The sequence below is a fragment of the Salvelinus namaycush genome, chromosome 15 (genome assembly GCF_016432855.1).
Source record: "Salvelinus namaycush isolate Seneca chromosome 15, SaNama_1.0, whole genome shotgun sequence".
Classification (NCBI taxonomy): domain Eukaryota; kingdom Metazoa; phylum Chordata; class Actinopteri; order Salmoniformes; family Salmonidae; genus Salvelinus; species Salvelinus namaycush.
In genome coordinates, this window is record NC_052321.1 from 35,837,909 (window position 1) to 35,857,600 (window position 19,692).

Below are 19,692 nucleotides of genomic sequence, written 5' to 3' on the forward strand. Positions count from 1 at the left end.
GACCCCCCCCTCTTGTACACAGCTGCTACTCACTGTTTGTTACCTATGCATAGTCACTTCGCCCCCAAATACAAGTAGAGCTTACCTCAACTAGCCTGTACCCCTGTACACTGACTCCGACCGGTGCCCCCTGTATATAGCCTTTTTATTTTAGCCTACTTGGTATATATGTTGTTCTTCTTGAACTGCACAGTTGGTTAAGGGCTTGTAAGTAAGCATTTCACGGTAAAGCCTACACTTGTTATATTCGGCACATGTGGCAAATAAAGTTTGATTTGATTTATTGTTGACAATACAACACTGATTCTCAGGGAAAACCAACCACTTTCAAAGGTGTTGATAAGCAAGGTGGGTAGGGTCCTTCCTGGCTATTTTAGGTGAGTGATCGGATGCAGACCACCCAAAGAAAATGTTAAAAATTATAATTTAAAAAATTGGCCTTATCTGTGAATAGCATAACACTGTCAGCTGACTGGAGGCACGTGATTAAGTAAACTGATAAGATTGGAACTGTTCTTTTTAGCCAAGAAAGTCTCAGGCTGTAGGTAAAAAGTGACCAGTGCGTGCACTGCCTGATTGATAAGGTTGTAGCCATCTACAGTACCTGGATGTGGGCTTCATTGATACCATTCATTGTGTGTTGCTTTTCGGTGTGACCTGTACATTTAATACTGTAATGTACCGAAAAAATAATTTGTTAGTCACTGACGCTTTGGTCAGACAAACATTGAATGAAATGATTTATCACAATACTTGCATAACCTCAGTGGTACAGTATACTTCAGTGCTGATAGTTGAGAGCTGGTGACCAAATGAAGATCAGCATTCTACGTTGATTGATGACTATCTGGTCAGACTGTATTGCACTGCTGTCAAAAACAGAATGACAGCCTCCTCATCCCCTTTGTCGACATCATGCATCTGTACTGAACTGGTAAACTGGTTAAATCTAACGTTGAGACATAATACAGTAGTGGCTTGGTTGTAAGAAACGAAACCTGGCGTCCGGACTCCAGGCTGTAATACCAGAATTTTGAGACGCATGAGCCCTTTCCATAGGTAGAATTCCACCTTGCGAGCTAGTAGCAGAACTCAAATGTAAAACGTTGTCTTATTCAAAAGATGTAAACAAAATGCCTGTTTAAACAGTGCATCAATGAAGGCACCCAAACTTCACACACGCAACAGGTAGGGCCATAGAAATAGCTAGAATCATTCCATTTCTATGGGTTGGGCTAGATACTAGTCCGTTCTGCTAGCTTCTAAGCCAACTAGCCTGGCATTGCGACAATTTCCGCTGTGACATGGGTTCGGATGAAAAGCGACATGGACATTTCGGTGATAATTTTACACAAGAAAATACACTATTTTGTGGTTAACCCACACAATTGAAATGTCAACAGCTTTAGTTCAACCTGATGTGAAATTCTCTATTATGCTAGTTTACCATGTAGCATAAACTTTAAAAGCTCGCGCTAGATAATGCTAGCATGCTAGCTAGCTAACGTTAGCTTCCTGGCAACCTGTTGCAAACAATGCCACCCCAAAATACATTTGAAATGAAAGAGAACTACTCACTTTTTCCCGCAACGCTTTCAAAAAGATAACCTTCATTGAGGTGTTCAATGTTCCTCCATTGGTTTTGTATCAACTGAGTGATGAAAGACTCAACTTTGCTAACTTAGTGCCACAATATCAGTCGAGAACCTCTCTCCCGCCGTAGCCTTGCATTATTAGAAGTCATTTCCAACTCAAGGGTTGAGACGTCAAGGGTCTCCCATTTGCTCCACAGCGCCACAGGTAACGTTACATTCATGAAACAATATTCGCGATTGGTCAATGTTGCTCACAGGACGTTAAACAATGATATATCTTGTCCAATGATATATGACTTTACATCTATAAAGTAAGAGGGTAAATTAAATTTTAAAATGCAGTGTTTATCTTCAACGCTTTTTGCTGAAATCAAGGCAATCAAATCAAGGACCAATGCTGTAGAAACACATATACTTTTATGTACTCTATGTAGCGTAACATAGACTAGTTTGATTTTTCCAAGAGGACATGTCCGTTTATAAATAAGAGACTGAACTAATTGTTTTACATAATGATCAAGGATTTTTAATTTTTCATCAGTTTCATCAATATTGTTACAGAATTTTTTATAGTACAGAGTTCAATATCTCCTCATTGCTTCATTAATTTCTTTAGGAGTGCTGGTCACCATAATATCTGTACAATATCACTCTTTTTTATTTATTTATTTTTCTGTACATTGTTTTAATAGTTGTTAAAAAGGCAGTCAGCACTTTAAATAAGCTGTTTCTTCCTTCTGAAATTAAACAAATAAAATAAAGTTCTCTCCCTACTCCAGTTCCCTCACCTATCTGTACTAGTGTGTGTGAGGTGAGCAGTCCTGGAGGGGTGAGGGTGGGGGGAGAGTGGGGTGTTGGTAGAGTAGAAGGGCAGGGGACAGGGTGGAACCAGAGCCAGGATATACATATCTCTGGGTGGGACTTTAGTACCAGGTGAGGTTAGACTGACGAAGCGGGGCCGCTGACTTCCTCCACCTTTAATGTATTCATAAAGGAGTAGGAGTGCTGATCTAGGATCAGTTTAGTTTTATATATCATCATTAATAAGATTATATAGACCGGGGGGACCTGGGCCTGCATCCACAAAGCATCTAAAATAAAAATCAAATCAAAGTTAATTTGTCACGTACACAGATTAGCAGATGTTAAAGCAGGTGAGGCGAAATGCTTAGAATCCCAGAGTAGGAGTTCTGATCTAGGATCCGTTTTGTATTTTAGATCATCATGAATAAGATTATATGGACAGATCCTAGATCAGGACTCTTACACGGAGATGCTTTGTGGATACGGGCCCTGATCCTTGATCAGCACTCCTACTCAGAGCCACTTTATAAATACAGGCCCAGTTCTCATCATGATGCCGGACACTTTTGGCACTGCGCACATAAACACGACTCACAAGATAAACGACAAGCAAAGCTGTGTGAAGCCATTATGAAGCATAATGAAGCCCATATAATGTGGCATAGAAGAGAAGAATACTAAAGGGAGGTAAAGATAGCTGTCACCTAAAGGCACCCTCAGGATCCTGAAAGCACTCCTCCTATCAAGCCAGAGCACCAAGGTTACATCCTGATTCTCCACTCTTTTCCTGTATACTTTCTTGCATTGATTTAGCAAATGGTGGAAACTCCCTCCAGCCAATGCCTACACCAAACCCATGCATTTAAATGACTGGGAGTGTGCAAGTGCACACTTTAGGAGAAGGGTGGAGAATCGGAACATAGACCAAGGGGGACTTCTGACAATCTCAAAAGGGTTTTCGTTGTAAAAAAAAAAGATGTATTTTTAACCTTTTTGTGAGATAAGAAAATAGGCTTTCTTTTTTAATCCTGTTAAGCACCTACAGCTTCCTATTGAAATGCTACTGCTATCTATCTATAAGGTCTAGGGTTGAACACACAAAGCAATTGCAAGGATGAAAGAGAAACAAGAGTTGCTTAATATGATAATATAATATTAATAATTATCATAATAATCATGATACTTATAATAATAATATAATATATTACAGAATAAATCTCTTATGTTTTATATATTTTTTTTTCTCCACTTTTAAAAGGTATTACATTTTGTCTTTGAAATACAATGATCTTTTCAAATTAATATTTTCATGATCAATGTATGTACTCATTTATTTTGTGTTCGTGATTAATTATACTTGATCAACTTTATTATCCAAATCAATAAAAACTAGCTGTGCCGTTACATATTACAGAATAGTTATGATATGTGGACATGCACCACTTCCTCTTCCTGTCTATCTATCTGTCCCTGTAAGATGACATCATCATAGTCGTCCTATGACCATCACATCCACAACCTCTCCTTTATGCAGCTCCACGTATTGCTCTGTTTTAGGAGGCAACATCAGCAGCCCGTTGGCACTTCTCATGCTCATCAGTCGACTACTCATCTGATTTCCTGTAGAAGGGGAGAAAGAGAGTGAGATAGAAAGAAGGAGAGGGTGGTTAGAAAGGGATAGAGGGAGAGGAGGGTGGGGAGACAGAAAGAGTCAATAAAATGACAAGGATAAACTTTCGGATAAGCATTTTCCCTTATCCATTTGTCCATGCAAACGCATGCGGACAAACTATTGTGTAATTACTTAGTATGTGATAATACCTGTGCTCTGTGCCCATGGCAGAGGCTCCTGGTGGTGCCATGTCAGGATGCAGCGGTGGTACTCTGGACGAGGGTCCAACTTTACATCGCAGGACAGCTGTTTGCACACACACAGGAGAGAGCAGGGCGCAGGATGACGACATCACTCAACTTTAAACCCCAACGTATTTGCTATGTGTATAAAACCCTCTCCAGCTCTCGCTCAAACTCCCTAACTTATGCAGCAAGCTCGAAGGACCCGCATATCTGGCTCCAAGGACCATGACTAAAGGTGGCACGCTTTTTCATTATGTGCCTGTATTTCAGCCGTGTCCAGACTAGGTAGTACAACGTAATAACGTAAGACAACGTAATAATTCCATGCAGATGCGTTAGAAAATAAATACATTAATTGGACTAGCGCCGGTGTGAAAATGACTGGAAGTGAATGTTAGCAGTACAGAAAGTTTGCCATCAAAGTGAAAATAAACAATTGTAGTGAATTTCAGCCAACTACTCAGAAAACACATAGAATAACTGTGGAAAGTATTCAGTATTCAGACCACTTGACTTTTCCCACATTTTGTTACGTTACAGCCTTATTCTAAAATGGATTAAATTGTTTTTTCCCCCCTCATCAGTCTACACACAATACCCCATAATGACAAAGCAAAACAAGTTTTTAGAAATGTTTGCAAAAAAAAAAGAAATATCACATTTACATAAGTATTCAGAACCTTTCCTCAGTACTTTGTTTAAGTACTTTTGGCAGCATTTACAGCCTCGAGTCTTCTTGGGTTTGCTCTGACATACACTGTCAACTGTGGGATCTTATATAGACAGGTATGTGCCTTTCCAAATAATGTCCAATCAATTGAATTTACCACAGCTGGACTCCAATCAAGTTGTAGAAACATCTCAAGGATGATCAATGGAAACAGGATGCACCTGAGCTCAATTTCGAGTCTCATAGCAAAGGGTCTGAATACTTATGTAAATAAGTTATTTTTATTTTTAATTCATTTGCAAACATTTCTAAAAACCTGTTTTTGCTTTGTCATTACGGGGTATTGTGTGTAAATTGATGAAAGAAAAAAATTATTGTATCCATTTTAGAATACGGCTGTAACGTAACAAAATGTGGAAAAAGTCAAGGGGTCTGAATACTTTCTGAATGCACTGTAAATGTTTTTAAAATGACCTACAGCCACTTTATTACTTTATTTACCGACCGTTGGTCACGTTATCAATGTTAATCGTTTAGAATTAGCAACAGCGCTGTTCCAATAAATGTGTTTATTTTTTAACGCTACTGCCTTTAATTATTACACTGTCTTAACCTGTATTTTACAACCTAGTGTCCAGAAACCCTCCATAACAGCCAGTGCTGTTAACCTACCCTGGCTTTGATGATGGTGGGTCGAGGGTCCAGGATCCCCTGCATCTTCCTCAGAGCAGGGATGACGAAGAGGTTACAGGTGACGACAGCAGACACTGGGTTACCTGACCAACAGAGAGAGAGGTGCTGAGGATGAGAGGGAGACAAGGAGGGGACATTACCACTGTTCAGGGCTGAGGAGGGAGACGGCAGGATAGGCCTGGGAAGGTTTGGACGGGTTGGGGTTGAGGAGCATTGTTGTTGTTGACATGCTCCAGCTAGTAGCTCCTGTAGGACAGGACAAGGGCTCAGTGCATAGGGCAGTGGTTTTCTTCACCCCACTGTCCTGTCAGTATGCGGCCCAGGCTGCGGCTGTGGACCTGGGCTGGGGCTGGAGGGATGGGGAGGCAGACAGGTGAGAAATGTACGCTTCTGCCTTTTTAAGTGTTCACAGAGGGACTGGTGGGTGAGAGCTCTTTGGGGAGAGTGGGACAAGTTTGTGAGTGCTGTCTCTTTACACCAACAAGCAGAGGTGAGGGGTAGCAATAGCAGGTGGAGAGGGTGAGCGGCGCTCTCAAATCACAACAACAAGCAACAGCATGGAATCATGGGATAGATACTCACAGCGGCTCGGGGACACACTGAGAAACAAAACGAGGAGCGACAGAACCAACAGCAACGCCACAGAAACGTTAAAGAAACAAAACAATATTTCTCTCTCAGAAAACAGAACAGAAAAATCACATAAGTAAAGAAAAACTAAAGTTTATTTTATCTTTTGTTAAGATTCAAGTTTGGGTTCACTAAAAGGTGTAGTGATCTTGTTTAGTTTAATCACCAATAAAAAACAGACAAAAATGCCCCCAAACATGCCCAAAGTCTGGGAGACAAAAATAAAATTTATCCATTTGGCCTGATAAAAAGTTATCATTTTTTAGATAATTTGAAGCCCATATCATTTGAGTTGGGTCGAGTTTCAGTTAAGCACTCTTAAAGAAAAAAACACATTTCCCATTTTCAGTTTAAATTCCGTTTTCTGAGCTCAGTTGAAGAAAGCTTGCTTTCAGGTAGAGAGCAGCACACTGAACGGTACAGTATGGTCGACCAGGTTGGTAGCACCTACTTCCGCGCGGGGGCGGTGGCACGGGCACCCTGCTTGCCTCACTGTCGGGCACAGGGTCGATGCGAATGGCGCCTGTGTCTCTGAAGGTGAAATTACCTTAAAGGGGGAATATAAAAAGAGTGGCGGTCACCACAGCCACAGACTAGCCCTCCGGTCATATGTAGGATGGGCAGAGACAAGGCAGGGGGGCTGGGGCAGGTTGGCAATAGGACGGGCAGAAGCAGGGGGCCTGGGCAAGGGATTAAGGGGTCCAGGTCTGGGGCTTTTGAAGAGGTGTAGAGGGGCCAGGTCGAATGCTAGGAAAGTAGAGGGACAAGAGGCTGTTGTCAGCAGGCTTGAGTAAGAGAGGAGGTAGGGCACTTTGGTTGGTTGGGTGGGTCAAATTTCAGGTTTGGTTGGATGGGGGTCAGGGCTGGCTGTGGTTTGAGTTTTTGGGCTGTGTGGGTTTGAGATAAAACACAGGAGCACGGTTTTGGAGGGCTTATAGAAAAATACAAACAGACATTCCCTCACACAAACATAGTTCTAATACTAATTACAACTCATTTACTAAATGAAAATGATCAAATCGGAGAGAAAAAAAATGGCTGCTGTGGGTTGGAAGGGTTCCAGGATGCTGTGGAAACTGAAAGGGGAGTGTGATTAAAGAGGAACATTACCTCTGTCTGAGGGCATGCTGCTGGATTAATACAACATGTTTCCCTCAAGGAAACATATTTGGTTGGTAAATGGTGGCGTTTTGGACTCAGAGCAGAGACACAGGCGAGTGCCTGAGATCTGTCAAGACCAGCGGTCCCCTGCCAGTCCTGAGACTCAACAACAACATTTATACACACAAACACACACAAAATACTGTACACACACAGTACACATGACATGCAGATCTCAATAAGAAATACCTGGTAGAGCAAATATCAGTTTCCGTGCCCCGTCAATGTCTACAGTGGCGAACGTGGTGGGAAGACTAAAGAGGATAGAAGACAAAACTCAGTGAGACCTTCATGACTGGCTATCCATCTCTTCTAAACCACCCTCACTTCATTAATTAAGAAGGCATAAACTTTGGTACCATAATGTTGTTGTTTTTTTATTTTTTATTTTTTAAATAATCCCCATCACGTCTCACCCTGGCTTCATAAAGACCCGTCCAAAGTGGATCTGGGCATGGAGGTCAATGTCCAGCACCTGCTTCAAGTAGTCCTGAAACACAAAGAGATACATTGTATGATATTATATTGTATTTACAGTGTATTTCATGCCAATAAAGTTCACTGAATCGATTCTGATATTGCAAAGAATACATGGGAGAGGGTTACACTTCGAATCGAATGGAAACTTCGTGCATCTCTAACATGTCTGCCAGTCTCTGACAGATGGTGAGGTGTAAATTTGTCATCCAATAACAGAAGTAATTGGAGCAGAAAACCCAAAAGAGGGAAGCAGAGAACTCAGCTAAGCAGTAAACATACAAAAGGTCAGCCAAACCAGCCTCTTCATCACTAAGGAGTAACAGCTGGGTCAGAACAACAGATGGCAGCAGAATGCATGACTTGGACAGTACGTGAGGTTCAACATAGAAAACAAACTGTTGTGGCGAATTCCAAAATGAGTTCCAGCCCCTACTATCTAGCCATGATGGAATTGATTTCGCTCTCACAAACACAGTGACCTCTCGCTGCCCCACCTCTCATCCCCTTCTCTCTCTCTCTTTAAAAATAAAGAAATACATTTTTTATTTTGTTCTTACCTTCTCTCCCATGGACACGCCCCCTGAGGTGATGATGACATCAGCACGGCTAATGCCCTCGTTCAGGGCATTGAGGAGGTCGTCTGGGCTGTAGGGGAACGGTCATAGTTTAGACCCTGCCATCTTTCTGATCGTATATATATATCTATCTACAGTTCTGCAGACACAGATTTAGTCCTGGACTAGGAGTAATGTGTGTCCATGGAAACCGGCCCAATGTTTTCTAGGAGGGTAGACAAGCCTATAGTTATTGAGGGTTATGTTCACTGACTTGTCTCCGACGATGCCCAGGTTGATGGTAGGATATCCGTGCTCCTGAATGGTGGCCAGCAGTGTAGATCTGTTACTGTCCCGGATTTTCCCTGGGTGCAGGTCATCCTCTGGGTTCAACAGCTACACACACACACACACACACACACAGAAGAAGATTACTTTATTATCCATTGTCTATCGGAAACCATCTCACATCCTGCAAGATCTTCCCATCAGACCTGGGACTCCACCCATTAATCGGTTGCCGTCGTACCCGCCTCGCTAACTTCAAACCCAGGTATTAAAGACACCATGAGAGAAGGCAAAAATGTGTGTGCATGCATGTGCGCTTGCGCTCACCTCGTTGCCAGTGGACATGACAGCCACCACGGGGAACTTTTGCACTTCCACCTCAGTGACTCCTACGGTGGCCAGCAGGCCAATCTCAGAGGGGCCCATGTGGGTTCCCTTGGACAGGACACACTCCCCACGCTTTATATCATGACCTATAGGCCTGGAGGGAGGGGAGATAGAGGGCTGGCACTGTGTGGTATAGTACTGATACAGAACAGCAATAAGGAAAATTGGAATTTCAGTTTACTTCCTGAATTGACTGGATTTAAATGGAATTGACCCCACCAGTCCTGATTGGTACAACCTAAAACATCTCGCTCACCTGATGTCCTGTCCAGGGCGTGCCTGTACCAAGATCCGCACCTCCAGCTCTTCTGTGCCCTGCAACGACATACAGGTTTAGTGAAGAAAATACAGTACAGTATATTGTAAGGAAGAGGATTGTGGCAGACGAGTAAGTGTATGTACAATATAGAAAAGCTGTCAGTTTGTGGAGAGGAGGTACAGGAGACAGATGAGAGAGTGTTGAGGGAAACGGGGAGTGAGTTGAGAAAGAGAGAGGAGAGAGACAGATCGTATGTTATTGTACAGTGTATTCCAATAAAGCTCGTTGTGACAAATTGAGATTGGGACAGGAAGTTGACTCACGTCCTCAGACTCCCGGAGCAGTTCAGTGTCCTCCACCTGCACCACAGCATCCGCCCCACAGGGGATAGGAGCCCCCGTTGTCACCCTCATCACCTGACCCGGCATCACCGTGTGGGTGGGCTATAGAGACACACAAGTTGAACATTATAAATAGGTTTTAAACATGGCTAGACTTTTAAGGCATTATAGCGGCATAATTATGCATTATAACTGCCGGCATGGAGTAGTGTTAACATTTCAATTGGGAAAAATCTAATCGACTGTACGCCATTTTCACAAGACGCACTTGAGCAACTCTTAAACATGAGGCCCCATAGTGGAGGCCGTGTGACAATTGTAAGAAAGCCGAGCGGAGCGTTGCAGAGACGGGGTCTGTGTGTAGAGTAGAGCCCGATATATCTCTGTGTAGAGGTAGAGAGAGGACATGGTCTGTCTCTGTGGAGTCTTGTAATCACAGCTGAGCCAGTGACCTGTGTAACTCCACACTGCAGGACAGCCCATGGGAATACACGGACTCACACAGACGTAGGGAAAGGGAAGGAAGCTCTTGTTATAGTACGTTCAAAGCAACACTCCAGAATATCAGGGCTCACAAACTGTAAAGGACCTCACCTGCTGTCCTGCCTGTGACTCTCCAATGATGAAGCGATCCCCAGGACCATCAGCCGCTGAGAGGAAGAGAGAGAGAGGGAGGGATGGATGGGGAAAGCGATAGCAGGAGAGAGCGAGAGAACTGTGAGACATAAATAGCTGAAAAGGGTGCAATGGTCAAAGACACAAAAACAAGCATTAAAGTCGAGCATTAAATGTTTGTAATCGCTCAAACTACTGTACACCCACTAGTCCTGGCATCTCACCTCGCACGGCATAGCCATCTTTGACTGACGCAGGGAATGGAGGCAGGTTGTCTTTGGCGTAAACGTCCTGCGCCAAGACTCGACCCATCCCATCTACAATAGTAGAGCAAAGTACAGTGGAGTAGAAATAAGGGAAAAGGTACGAGGGAAAGAGAGAGAGGAGAAACAAGTTTGTCATTTCACACATCAATTGGAGGAGTACACAAGATGTGATATGCATGCTGGCGGGGTAGGCTGTGTCCCTCTATGTTTTGGTTAATGCTTATGTGTGTGTGTATGCAGTGCAGTGAGGATGGGCCAGAGAACACATAAGTTATAACCATGCTGCCACACAATCTGTTGACAACAGCACAGAGACAGATGCTGGTAGGACAAGACAGAGTGTTGAGTAGGTGTTGTGAAGAAGACAAAATCGAGACACACAGATAAGCTTACATCACATGAAACCCTTGCTAGATGTGTGTGTGCGTGAGCGCGCGTGTGTGTGAGAGAGAGAGAGAGAGAGGGAAAGAGAAGGCTGGGGAGCCAAGTGTTACACTGTGACGCTAGCTAACGCTGACGCAGCGGAGCTACTAATTACAGCCTCACACACACACACACACACACTCCTCTGGGGAGAGCGGGGAGCTCACTCTCAGCACATAAAAGAGAAGAGAAAACACAGCCATGGTGAACGACACAGAAAAAGAGAACGAGAGAGAGAGAGAGAGAGAGAGAGAGAGAGAGAGAGAGAGAGAGAGAGAGAGAGAGAGAGAGAGAGAGAGAGAGAGAGAGAGAGAGAGAGAGAGAGAGAGAGAGAGAGAGAGAGAGAGAGAGAGAGCGAGCGAGCGAGCGAGCGAAAGAGAGATGGCGAGAAAGAGAAAGAGCGAAAGAGAGAGAGCGGGCTTCTCCTCTATTGAAGGATGATTAGAGGAGACTTACTGTTCTAAAATACCACATCTGATGAGCAGCTAAATATAGAGCATGTCTTTTATACCGTGATCAAACAGATGGATACGGAGGTATCTATGGAAACAGACGAATACACAGCGAACGGAGAGCCACGACACACTCGCCTCGCCTCCGTCAAGCTGGCTGACAAGACAACCAAAATGTAGCTGGTTAATAACATCGCACAACTCCCCATGGAACGCAAGACAGAACTCAACTACACACACAGCAGAAAATACACACACACACACAATGACGAGACAGGTAGACACAAGGGGCCCTCAAAAATAGAAACATATGCTCTCTATTAGCTAAGAAACACGGCAACCTGATGCATTACACATCACAACAGGAGCAACAAACAAAGACAGATACCATAAAATATTCCCACTACACTTTATTTCCTCATAACAGGACCGACAGACTGATGCATGATGTACACGTGTGTGTGTGTGTGTGTGTGTGTGTGTGTGTGTGTGTGTGTGTGTGTGTACACCTGTGATAGTTTTACTACCAAAACACCAACAGTGATTCTTACAACACCATTCTGCTACACCGGCACAGCCTCCACCTCCTGAATTTAGTTTAAATATCCAATCTCCACCGCTCTATGGGCCCATCAATCTCTTAGGCGTTCCTTTTATCATTATATTAACCAACAAGACAAAACAGCACTTTGTAAAGTACCCTGAGACCTTACTTACTGCCATCGGAGAGAGTCAACACGCCATTTCAAAGATTTATGAACAGTTTTTCCTGGCGCAGCCGTTATACCACTGCCCATATTTACTTTGGGTTGGTCTCAGAGAGCCTATGGCCCGTCGTGATGCACTAACTCACGGTGTGAGTGATGCTCAACTTTATCCCACACAGTCGGGCCCCTACACATACTGTTTTCTTTCAGAGACAGGACAGTTGGGAGGAGAGACTGTTCAAAGGCCAGCGGGTGAAGAGTGCCTTGGTCCTCCTTTCTTTTTGGACAGTGGGTGGGATTCAAACTGCTAGACCACCCTCAGGCGACCTACAACCACTGTTGATTGGTGAGGTGAACTTATCGCTCTCTCTCGAGCCCTTTTGTTCTGGGAGTTCAGGGACTTCTTGTGTCATCACCTTCCTGAATGTGTTCTTGGGTTACGTTAGTGACGAGGTCATGCACTGGCTTTGTGATTCCCTGACGCGCTGTGCGTCAACGTCACAAAGAGTGTGTGTTCCTTCCTGTCCCACTGTCTGCAGTGTGCCTCGCTCTAGGCCTTACTCGCTCGCGCCTGATTGGTTGGGTGCCTCCCCCGTCCCGTGGTGGACGACGACCTTGTGCCCAGCGGCTGTTGCATATGCAGATGATGGGAGATGGGAAATGACAACACAGAAAGCGCTCCCAGAACTGGGTCACTCACTTCTCTCATGGCCGACAGAAAGAGAGAGAGGGCGTAAGAAAGAGAGATGAAGGAGGAAAGATAGAGAAAGGAGAGAAACGGAAACGTCTCTAACATATACCAATCTATTATTCAGGCTTGGAGCAGAGAACAAATGAAATCAATGGAGCAGGACGCCCTGCAAAAAAACTTAACAAGCACAAAGAACATGGTTGTTCTGAGACGTTTTGTCTGAGCTGTGGGGTGTTTTGTTTCCCCAGTGTTCAACTTACACCTTCTCCCCTGTGTGTCTATGTGCTGCCTGGGTGGGCAGCTCTTCTACCCACATAGATGCCAGTCACAACTGGAAGGGGGCGGATGAACTCTGAGCCCTCACATTTGACCTTCGCTGTGCTGGCAGAGGGAGACGGCGGTAGGTATGGCAGAGTAAAGCTCGCCCACTCCTGCATTTACATTTTTTTATATTTATTTTATTTATATTTTTTTATATTTTTTTACATACGTTACAAACTCCTCCCGAGTTATTCTAACACGGCGTGGTCACTGAACCCAACTGCTCAGGCCATCGTGGTGAAAGGTCCTCCATAAATGTACAATACTAATGTAATATGAGGAGGAGGATAGTGGGTGGGTTTTGCAAGCAGCCAGATCATGCAACAGATTCAGAAGCAACCGCAACATCAGCACTAGTAGCAGCCTATGGCCCGGCCTAGTCCCTCTATTGCCCCTTAGTGGTCAGGAGGTGAAATGACCCAGTGAAGAGAGAGGAGGGCGTTGTCGTCGTCCCGTCCCCCCCAGACCCCCAACCCTGTCTGCCATGGTCTGGGCAGTGGGTACTCTGGGAAGTGGGCAGGCAGTGGGGTGGTGTCGTTTATTTTTTTCATTTTCTTTTCAGTGGGGTGGTGGTTGGTGGTGAGGAGGGAGGCATGACATCACCGATGACGTCACTGACCTGTGTAATGCCAGGGCCCCAGGGAGGAGGCGGCATTAGCATGATTGGCCCCCAGGCCCCCAGCCACGGCTCTCCTCTCCTGCTTTGGCGCTCCTCCTGTGGTGGCTGTGGCTGAGATAAAGTAAGGTGTTTTTTTGCAGTCCGCCCCACTCAGGGGCCAAATGGGCTTAATGGGGTCTGCTCCACCATGGCCTGCCGGGGGCCACGCAGGTTAGGGGCCATCGTTGTTGCTCACACACGTGCTACATTATCCCAACCACCCCCAATATATAGCACTGCACACCCCTTCCCATAGACACACACAGAGAAGCCATAAATATACCAAACAGCAACACACTGCAGGCAGCAAGGTGACTGAGGCCATGAGTCATTCAACATGCACCGGACACTGCTCTCAGTTAAGTGTTGGCAGAGAAAACAAGACGATGGATGGAGACAGAAATAAAATACGGACCCGGTTTTCATTCTGGACTTGTGTATACTATGGACTCTAGTTATGTATGGGTGACAATGCTCCGTATTCTAGAGAGCCATGGGTCAATTCTACCAGAAGCTAGTTTCCCCAGCTCTATTCATGGTGTAAAATGTACTGTCAAGTGTGTCTTTGAAAACCCCAGATTACTTGTTGTAAACAAGCAGGCTAAGCACCTAAAGTTGACCTATGTGAAGTCAAAACCTGGACCATCAATGTGTGGTCTAGGGACTTCTTTGGTATTTTATTAGGATCCCCATGAGCTGTTGCGAAAGCCGCAGCTACTCTTCCTGGGGTCCATGCAAAACATGAAACATGACATAACACAGAACATTAATAGACAAGAACGGCTCAAGGACAGAACTACATACCCTTGGCCAAAGGTCTGGATGGTTAGGGAGGTGTATGCAACAGTCAAGAGGTGTGTGCTGTTTATTGGCTTGCAAAACAATCAATCAATCAACAATCAAGCCAATGAAAGATGAGAACAGGCAGGTAGGCGGGGACTCAGACAGACCGATAGACAGGATGGAATGGAGAGCATCTGGGTCAGGTGGAACAGCTGTAGGAACAGAAACATCATGGGCTCAACACACATATGATACAGACAGACAGACAGTACTACAGACAATAGGTAAAGGGAACTACAGACAGAAGGTCAGGGGTATAGAGAGGGTATGGAGTCAACAGCCATACAGAACATCTACAGACAGTAGGTCAGGGGTATAGAGAGGGTATGGAGTCAACAGCCATACAGAACATCTACAGACAGTAGGTCAGGGGTATAGAGAGGGTATGGAGTCAACAGCCATACAGAACATCTACAGACAGTAGGTCAGGGGTATAGAGAGGGTATGGAGTCAACAGCCATACAGAACATCTACAGACAGTAGTGAAGACTGAGTGAGCAGTATGGCTGATGTTAGGGATCATAAGAAAGGCATGTCCGGTGACGCGGCCATGACTGAGCTTTCTGTCCGTCTGTTGCTCGATCTGCCTCTCCGTCGGTCTGCCTCTCTGTCCGTCCGTCCATTTGTGTTTTTGTCTGTCCGGCCGTCAATTTTCCTACTTGTCTCTGTTAGTCTGTCCGTCCGTCCGTCCGTCTCTCTGTCAGTCAGTCAGTCAGTCTGTCCGTCCGACCCACCTCTGTAGTTGATGATCTCAGTGCCGAGCACAGGGGTCATCTCCAGTACAGTGATGAAGGCCTTATCCATGGAGGTGAGGGGGAAGGGAGACATGCGGTGCCGACGGGCCACCTTGGTGATGTCCACTGCACTGTGACCTGATGGACAGAGAGAGACGGGAGAATGGTGAAAAGAGTGTAATGGGGAGGATAGTTGTCTTTCACCATCACACATACTATGACTGTGATGTAGTTGTAAGTAAAACTACTCTTCAATAAAGCAGCTATCACCAAAGTCAGTGCTAGTAAGAAAAGCCAAGAGCTACAAGGGTAAGGCTCTAATCTTTCACTCAACTTTTGTGAGGACAACTTGTTTTCTACCTGAGTTTTACTAGGGAACTGGTCCCCCCCCACCCCCCCCCCCCCCACACACACACACACACTAGTGCTGAGCGATCAACTAATTGACAGATGTCAGTTCAATTATTTGAATTCCATTTTGCGTTTCCCATTTTGCACACCTTGCGCTGCAGTTTCTCTAGAAACAAATCAGATAATGGCCAAACTGTGCAATGTAATAGGGAGTTGCAGTTTCCAATGGGCCAAAGTTCTACATAACTATCACGTTTTCTGAGCTAAACTAACTACAATGACCATAATCCATTGAGCAGGCTACTTCAAGTAATGTGATGTGAATAACTGATGGTTAATAAGTGGTCAGTTACTACCATCATGGGACTTGTATTGTTTTATTCAGTGTCATTACAGCATTCAATCCACATAAAGCATAGTGCATTTAATGTACTTTTTTTTTTTATAAATCAAAACTGAAATTGAGAGAGAAAAATAAGCACTAACACACACACACACACACACACACACACACACACACACACACAGAAAATTCTCGATCAAATAACTTACTAGCTCTCAGGATGTTCTCTTTGCTGCCACACCGCGACTGAACCTAGACAGTGAGAGAGAGAGAGAGAGAGAGAGAGAGAGAGAGAGAGAGAGCGAGAAAGAAAGAGAAGGAAAATAGAGAAGGGGGGAAAAAAATGGAAGAAGAACAGCGAGAGAGAAATGGTTGAGGTGAGACCACAATGGGAATAGAGGCCTCTGTCCAAAAAGGATAAAAACATTCCAGACTGGCTCTAATATACTGGAATGGCCATATACATTCTACACATCCATCAACTTCTAACGCAGAACATAGGGACAATCACAATCAAAACGATACTCAGAACATGAATGGCAATAAACAAAATCGATAAGATGAGGATCCCTTAGGCCAAGGATAGTGGATTCGTCTCACTGAGCAGAACATGTGTATGGGGAAAGTGGGAATGGATAAGGGGCACTGCTTCATTGATTGTACCCCATGTAGGCCTAGGTTTGGTTTAGAGTTGGTTTGGAAAAGAGGTGGGATTCACTTCACATCACAATAGTACAGCGGCCTTTTACAGGGGTTATATATATATATATATAAAATACTGTCTGCAGTACGTATATAACCCCTACCTGGAACCTCTGAGACCCAATGCCCCTGGCCTAAAAGGAGAGTGACACATGAGCAAGCTAAGGTCTGGTGGAACAGACAGAGACCCTCTCTACCACAGTACACACAGTACGACCAAGATTAAAATCAACCAACCAACCACAACTCAAAAAAGACCAGCACTACTGATGAAACACCGATGCAGTCAAAAACACTGACGGGGAGAGCAGAGAGAGAGAGAGAGAGAGAGAGAGTAGGAAGGGATGAGAGTGAGGAGGTACAGCATGGTCCTACAGCAACACTACGTGGCATCTTAATGGCGAAAAGAACAGAGGATGAGCAGAGAGAAAAAGACTACCGGTGAACGGAACTGATAATCCATATATTCCACCACCACACGATACAGCTACTCAAAAAAGGAGAGAATGTATGTTAGAATAATAAATAGATTGCTACTGAGGATAGAGTGAGTGATATAAAGGAGAGAGAGAAACAGAGAGAACAACAGAGAGGGGTGGGGGGTAGTTACTCGCGAGTCGTAGGTCCTGCTATGGCCTCTGTGGTCCTCGTTGAGCCCCTCCAACCTAGAGTGGAGCTACAATACAGTAGCATATGGACAGGACATGACAGAGACAAGAGTTTTACAACAGACAGAGCAGAGGAACGCTAGGAAACAGTAGCTACAAGTCATCCGCAGTTTAAGGTTAGGTAACCCGCCAGGGTTGAATGAACCAACAGACAGTAGGAATAAACTGATCTATAACCTAACTAGAGGTCGTCAAGTTCTAGAGTTGAGACGTGAACAGCTGTACCTGAAGATAAAAGTGAGGGAGGGGATGAAGTGATAAACAGAATGAGAGAACACAGAACGATGTGTGCTCAGGGCGAGGAAGGATGACTGAGCAGGTGCAACACAGCGTTACTGAAACTAATACGTCTCAACACAGATGCACAGTAAGACACTGAGCCGTACTGGCCCGGGTAATGGTGGGGGTGGTGGTGGTGGAGGGTAGATTTAGTAGAACCACCTGTTAAAACAGGTCTGTACAGTACAGTACACCCATCTTAGCACCATAAGTGGAAGGGAAATAATGGCCACGCAGGCAACAAAACAAAGGCTAGCGGTGAGAAGAGGTGAAGGTTGGGGAAATGGGATATGGAGGATTCTGTCAACATTGGCTTTGTGTAATACTATGGATCAACTCGCCGAGGCTGGAGATAAACGGGTTAGACTACATAAATAATAGTAAGGCAGGAGCTGAGCTCCCCTTAAGCGCTCAACCTAAACAACAACAACAACATTGCATTAGACAAACAGCGACTACGCAGTAGGACGAGAAGTCATCACAATAGCTAGGACACAACAAGACTGGAGGGAAAATATCTGAAAGGAGACGGTCTCTAGGGAGATGCTAGACACACACACACACGCACGCACACTCCACTGAGCAGATACGTAGGCAGGCAGCTGCCTTATGTTCAGGCAGGCTCGTCTGCCTTTACCATGACAACGGTCTCACAGGAACATGCCAAGTGGAGGGAACATAGTCACTCGCTTCACTGTGTGGTCGCTGATGCTATCCATCTGCCAGCACTGGGTCTCTCCCTCCCTTTCTCCTCTCTCTTCTCTTCTATCTTTCTTCCGCTGCTCATTATGCCCATACCAGACGTCATGGATGAAACAGTGAGGCGAACAGAGAAGGGAAGGATCGGGTGAATAATTGAATGAATAAATGACAGAGTGAAGAAATGGATGAACGGGAAGGAAATATGATTGTCTTTGCCAGATGCTCCAAAAGATACTGAGAAACAGACACAGGGACAGTACACACACACACACACACACACACACACACACACACACACACACACACACAACCACCGCCACAATGTCCACGTTCACAGTATGTCATCAAGATGAGATGTGAAGCAGAAACAGATGAGTTAACATGTCGATGAATGCCAATGAGGACTGATTACTGGGGACTGAAAGAAAGACATGAGAGCGCAATTGAAAAACCCCTTACTCGGTGATTACCCAATCAGATGGATCAATCATAGCCTGTGGGCCAGGATGGCAACACTGCTGAATGCCCTCTAGTGATAAACAGAGCCTGTCACAGACCTGAGACGACAGGAGGCCTTTCTGATGGCCCTGAGAGTGGTGTGTGTGTGTGCGTGTGTGTGCGTGTAACCATTTACCTGGTCCAAGGTAGAGTACCTAGACTGGAGCGTGGTGACCTCATCCAGGTGAGCCCTGAACTCTCTCCGTGCGGCCTGGAGAAAGCCACAGGACAGTCACTCACCTGGTCCACACACATACCACGGACAACCATGCCAAACAAACACACACACACACACACACACACACACACACACACACACACACACACACCTCCAATTCCCACCCGTCAAACCCACTACAAAGCAAGCACACCTGCTGAGACTGAGATGAGAGATGAGAGAGAGACTACACAGGTAATGACTGACTGCAATGACTAACAATTATTTAAACAAACAAAGACAAATCAAACATGAAAAAAGTTAAAACGCCCTGAACCGCATGAATATGAACCTACTATTTATACGTTAACTATCATTGACTAAGTCTGAAAACGTTGCGGTGCCTAAATGATCACAAAGCAAAAAAACACGGTTACTCATCCCATGGTTCTATAGGAAGTGTGATGATTAGGACAGGAGGGTATTTTTAAAATGATCCATCTAAGAGTGGATTAGATTTGAAGCCTAAGGAACAATAGAGTGAGTATGCCTCCCAAATTGCA

At 44.8% G+C, this 19,692-nt stretch overlaps 2 protein-coding genes across 10 annotated transcripts in view; both read right to left on the minus strand.

Moving 5' to 3' along the window:
- Positions 1–1,760, minus strand: part of LOC120060480 (MAGUK p55 subfamily member 5-A-like) — a 52,399-nt gene extending 50,639 nt beyond the window's left edge. For 2 of the 3 annotated variants that reach the window (XM_039009829.1, XM_039009828.1), the window contains exon 1: positions 1,579–1,759. The gene's annotated coding sequence lies outside the window, so the exon portion shown is untranslated. Of the gene's footprint in view, positions 1–1,578 lie in introns of all 3 variants that reach the window. The other variant, XM_039009830.1, reaches the window with a different exon arrangement.
- A 345-nt stretch (positions 1,761–2,105) lies between these two features.
- LOC120060478 (gephyrin-like) overlaps positions 2,106–19,692 on the minus strand; it is a 110,234-nt gene continuing 92,647 nt past the window's right edge. For 2 of the 7 annotated variants that reach the window (XM_039009821.1, XM_039009820.1), the window contains exons 10-25: positions 19,109–19,183; positions 16,333–16,375; positions 15,430–15,567; positions 14,803–14,847; positions 10,559–10,651; positions 10,314–10,369; positions 9,702–9,821; positions 9,376–9,434; positions 9,060–9,213; positions 8,719–8,840; positions 8,448–8,535; positions 7,827–7,900; positions 7,600–7,664; positions 5,599–5,702; positions 4,221–4,317; positions 2,106–4,019 (exon numbers count right to left, since the gene is read on the minus strand). In XM_039009821.1, the coding sequence (XP_038865749.1) occupies positions 3,886–4,019; positions 4,221–4,317; positions 5,599–5,702; positions 7,600–7,664; positions 7,827–7,900; positions 8,448–8,535; positions 8,719–8,840; positions 9,060–9,213; positions 9,376–9,434; positions 9,702–9,821; positions 10,314–10,369; positions 10,559–10,651; positions 14,803–14,847; positions 15,430–15,567; positions 16,333–16,375; positions 19,109–19,183 (1,467 nt within the window). In that variant the 3' untranslated portion in view covers positions 2,106–3,885. The remainder of the gene's footprint in view (positions 4,020–4,220; positions 4,318–5,598; positions 5,703–7,599; positions 7,665–7,826; positions 7,901–8,447; positions 8,536–8,718; positions 8,841–9,059; positions 9,214–9,375; positions 9,435–9,701; positions 9,822–10,313; positions 10,370–10,558; positions 10,652–14,802; positions 14,848–15,429; positions 15,568–16,332; positions 16,376–19,108; positions 19,184–19,692) is intronic. The other 5 variants (XM_039009827.1, XM_039009822.1, XM_039009825.1 and 2 more) reach the window with 3 other exon arrangements.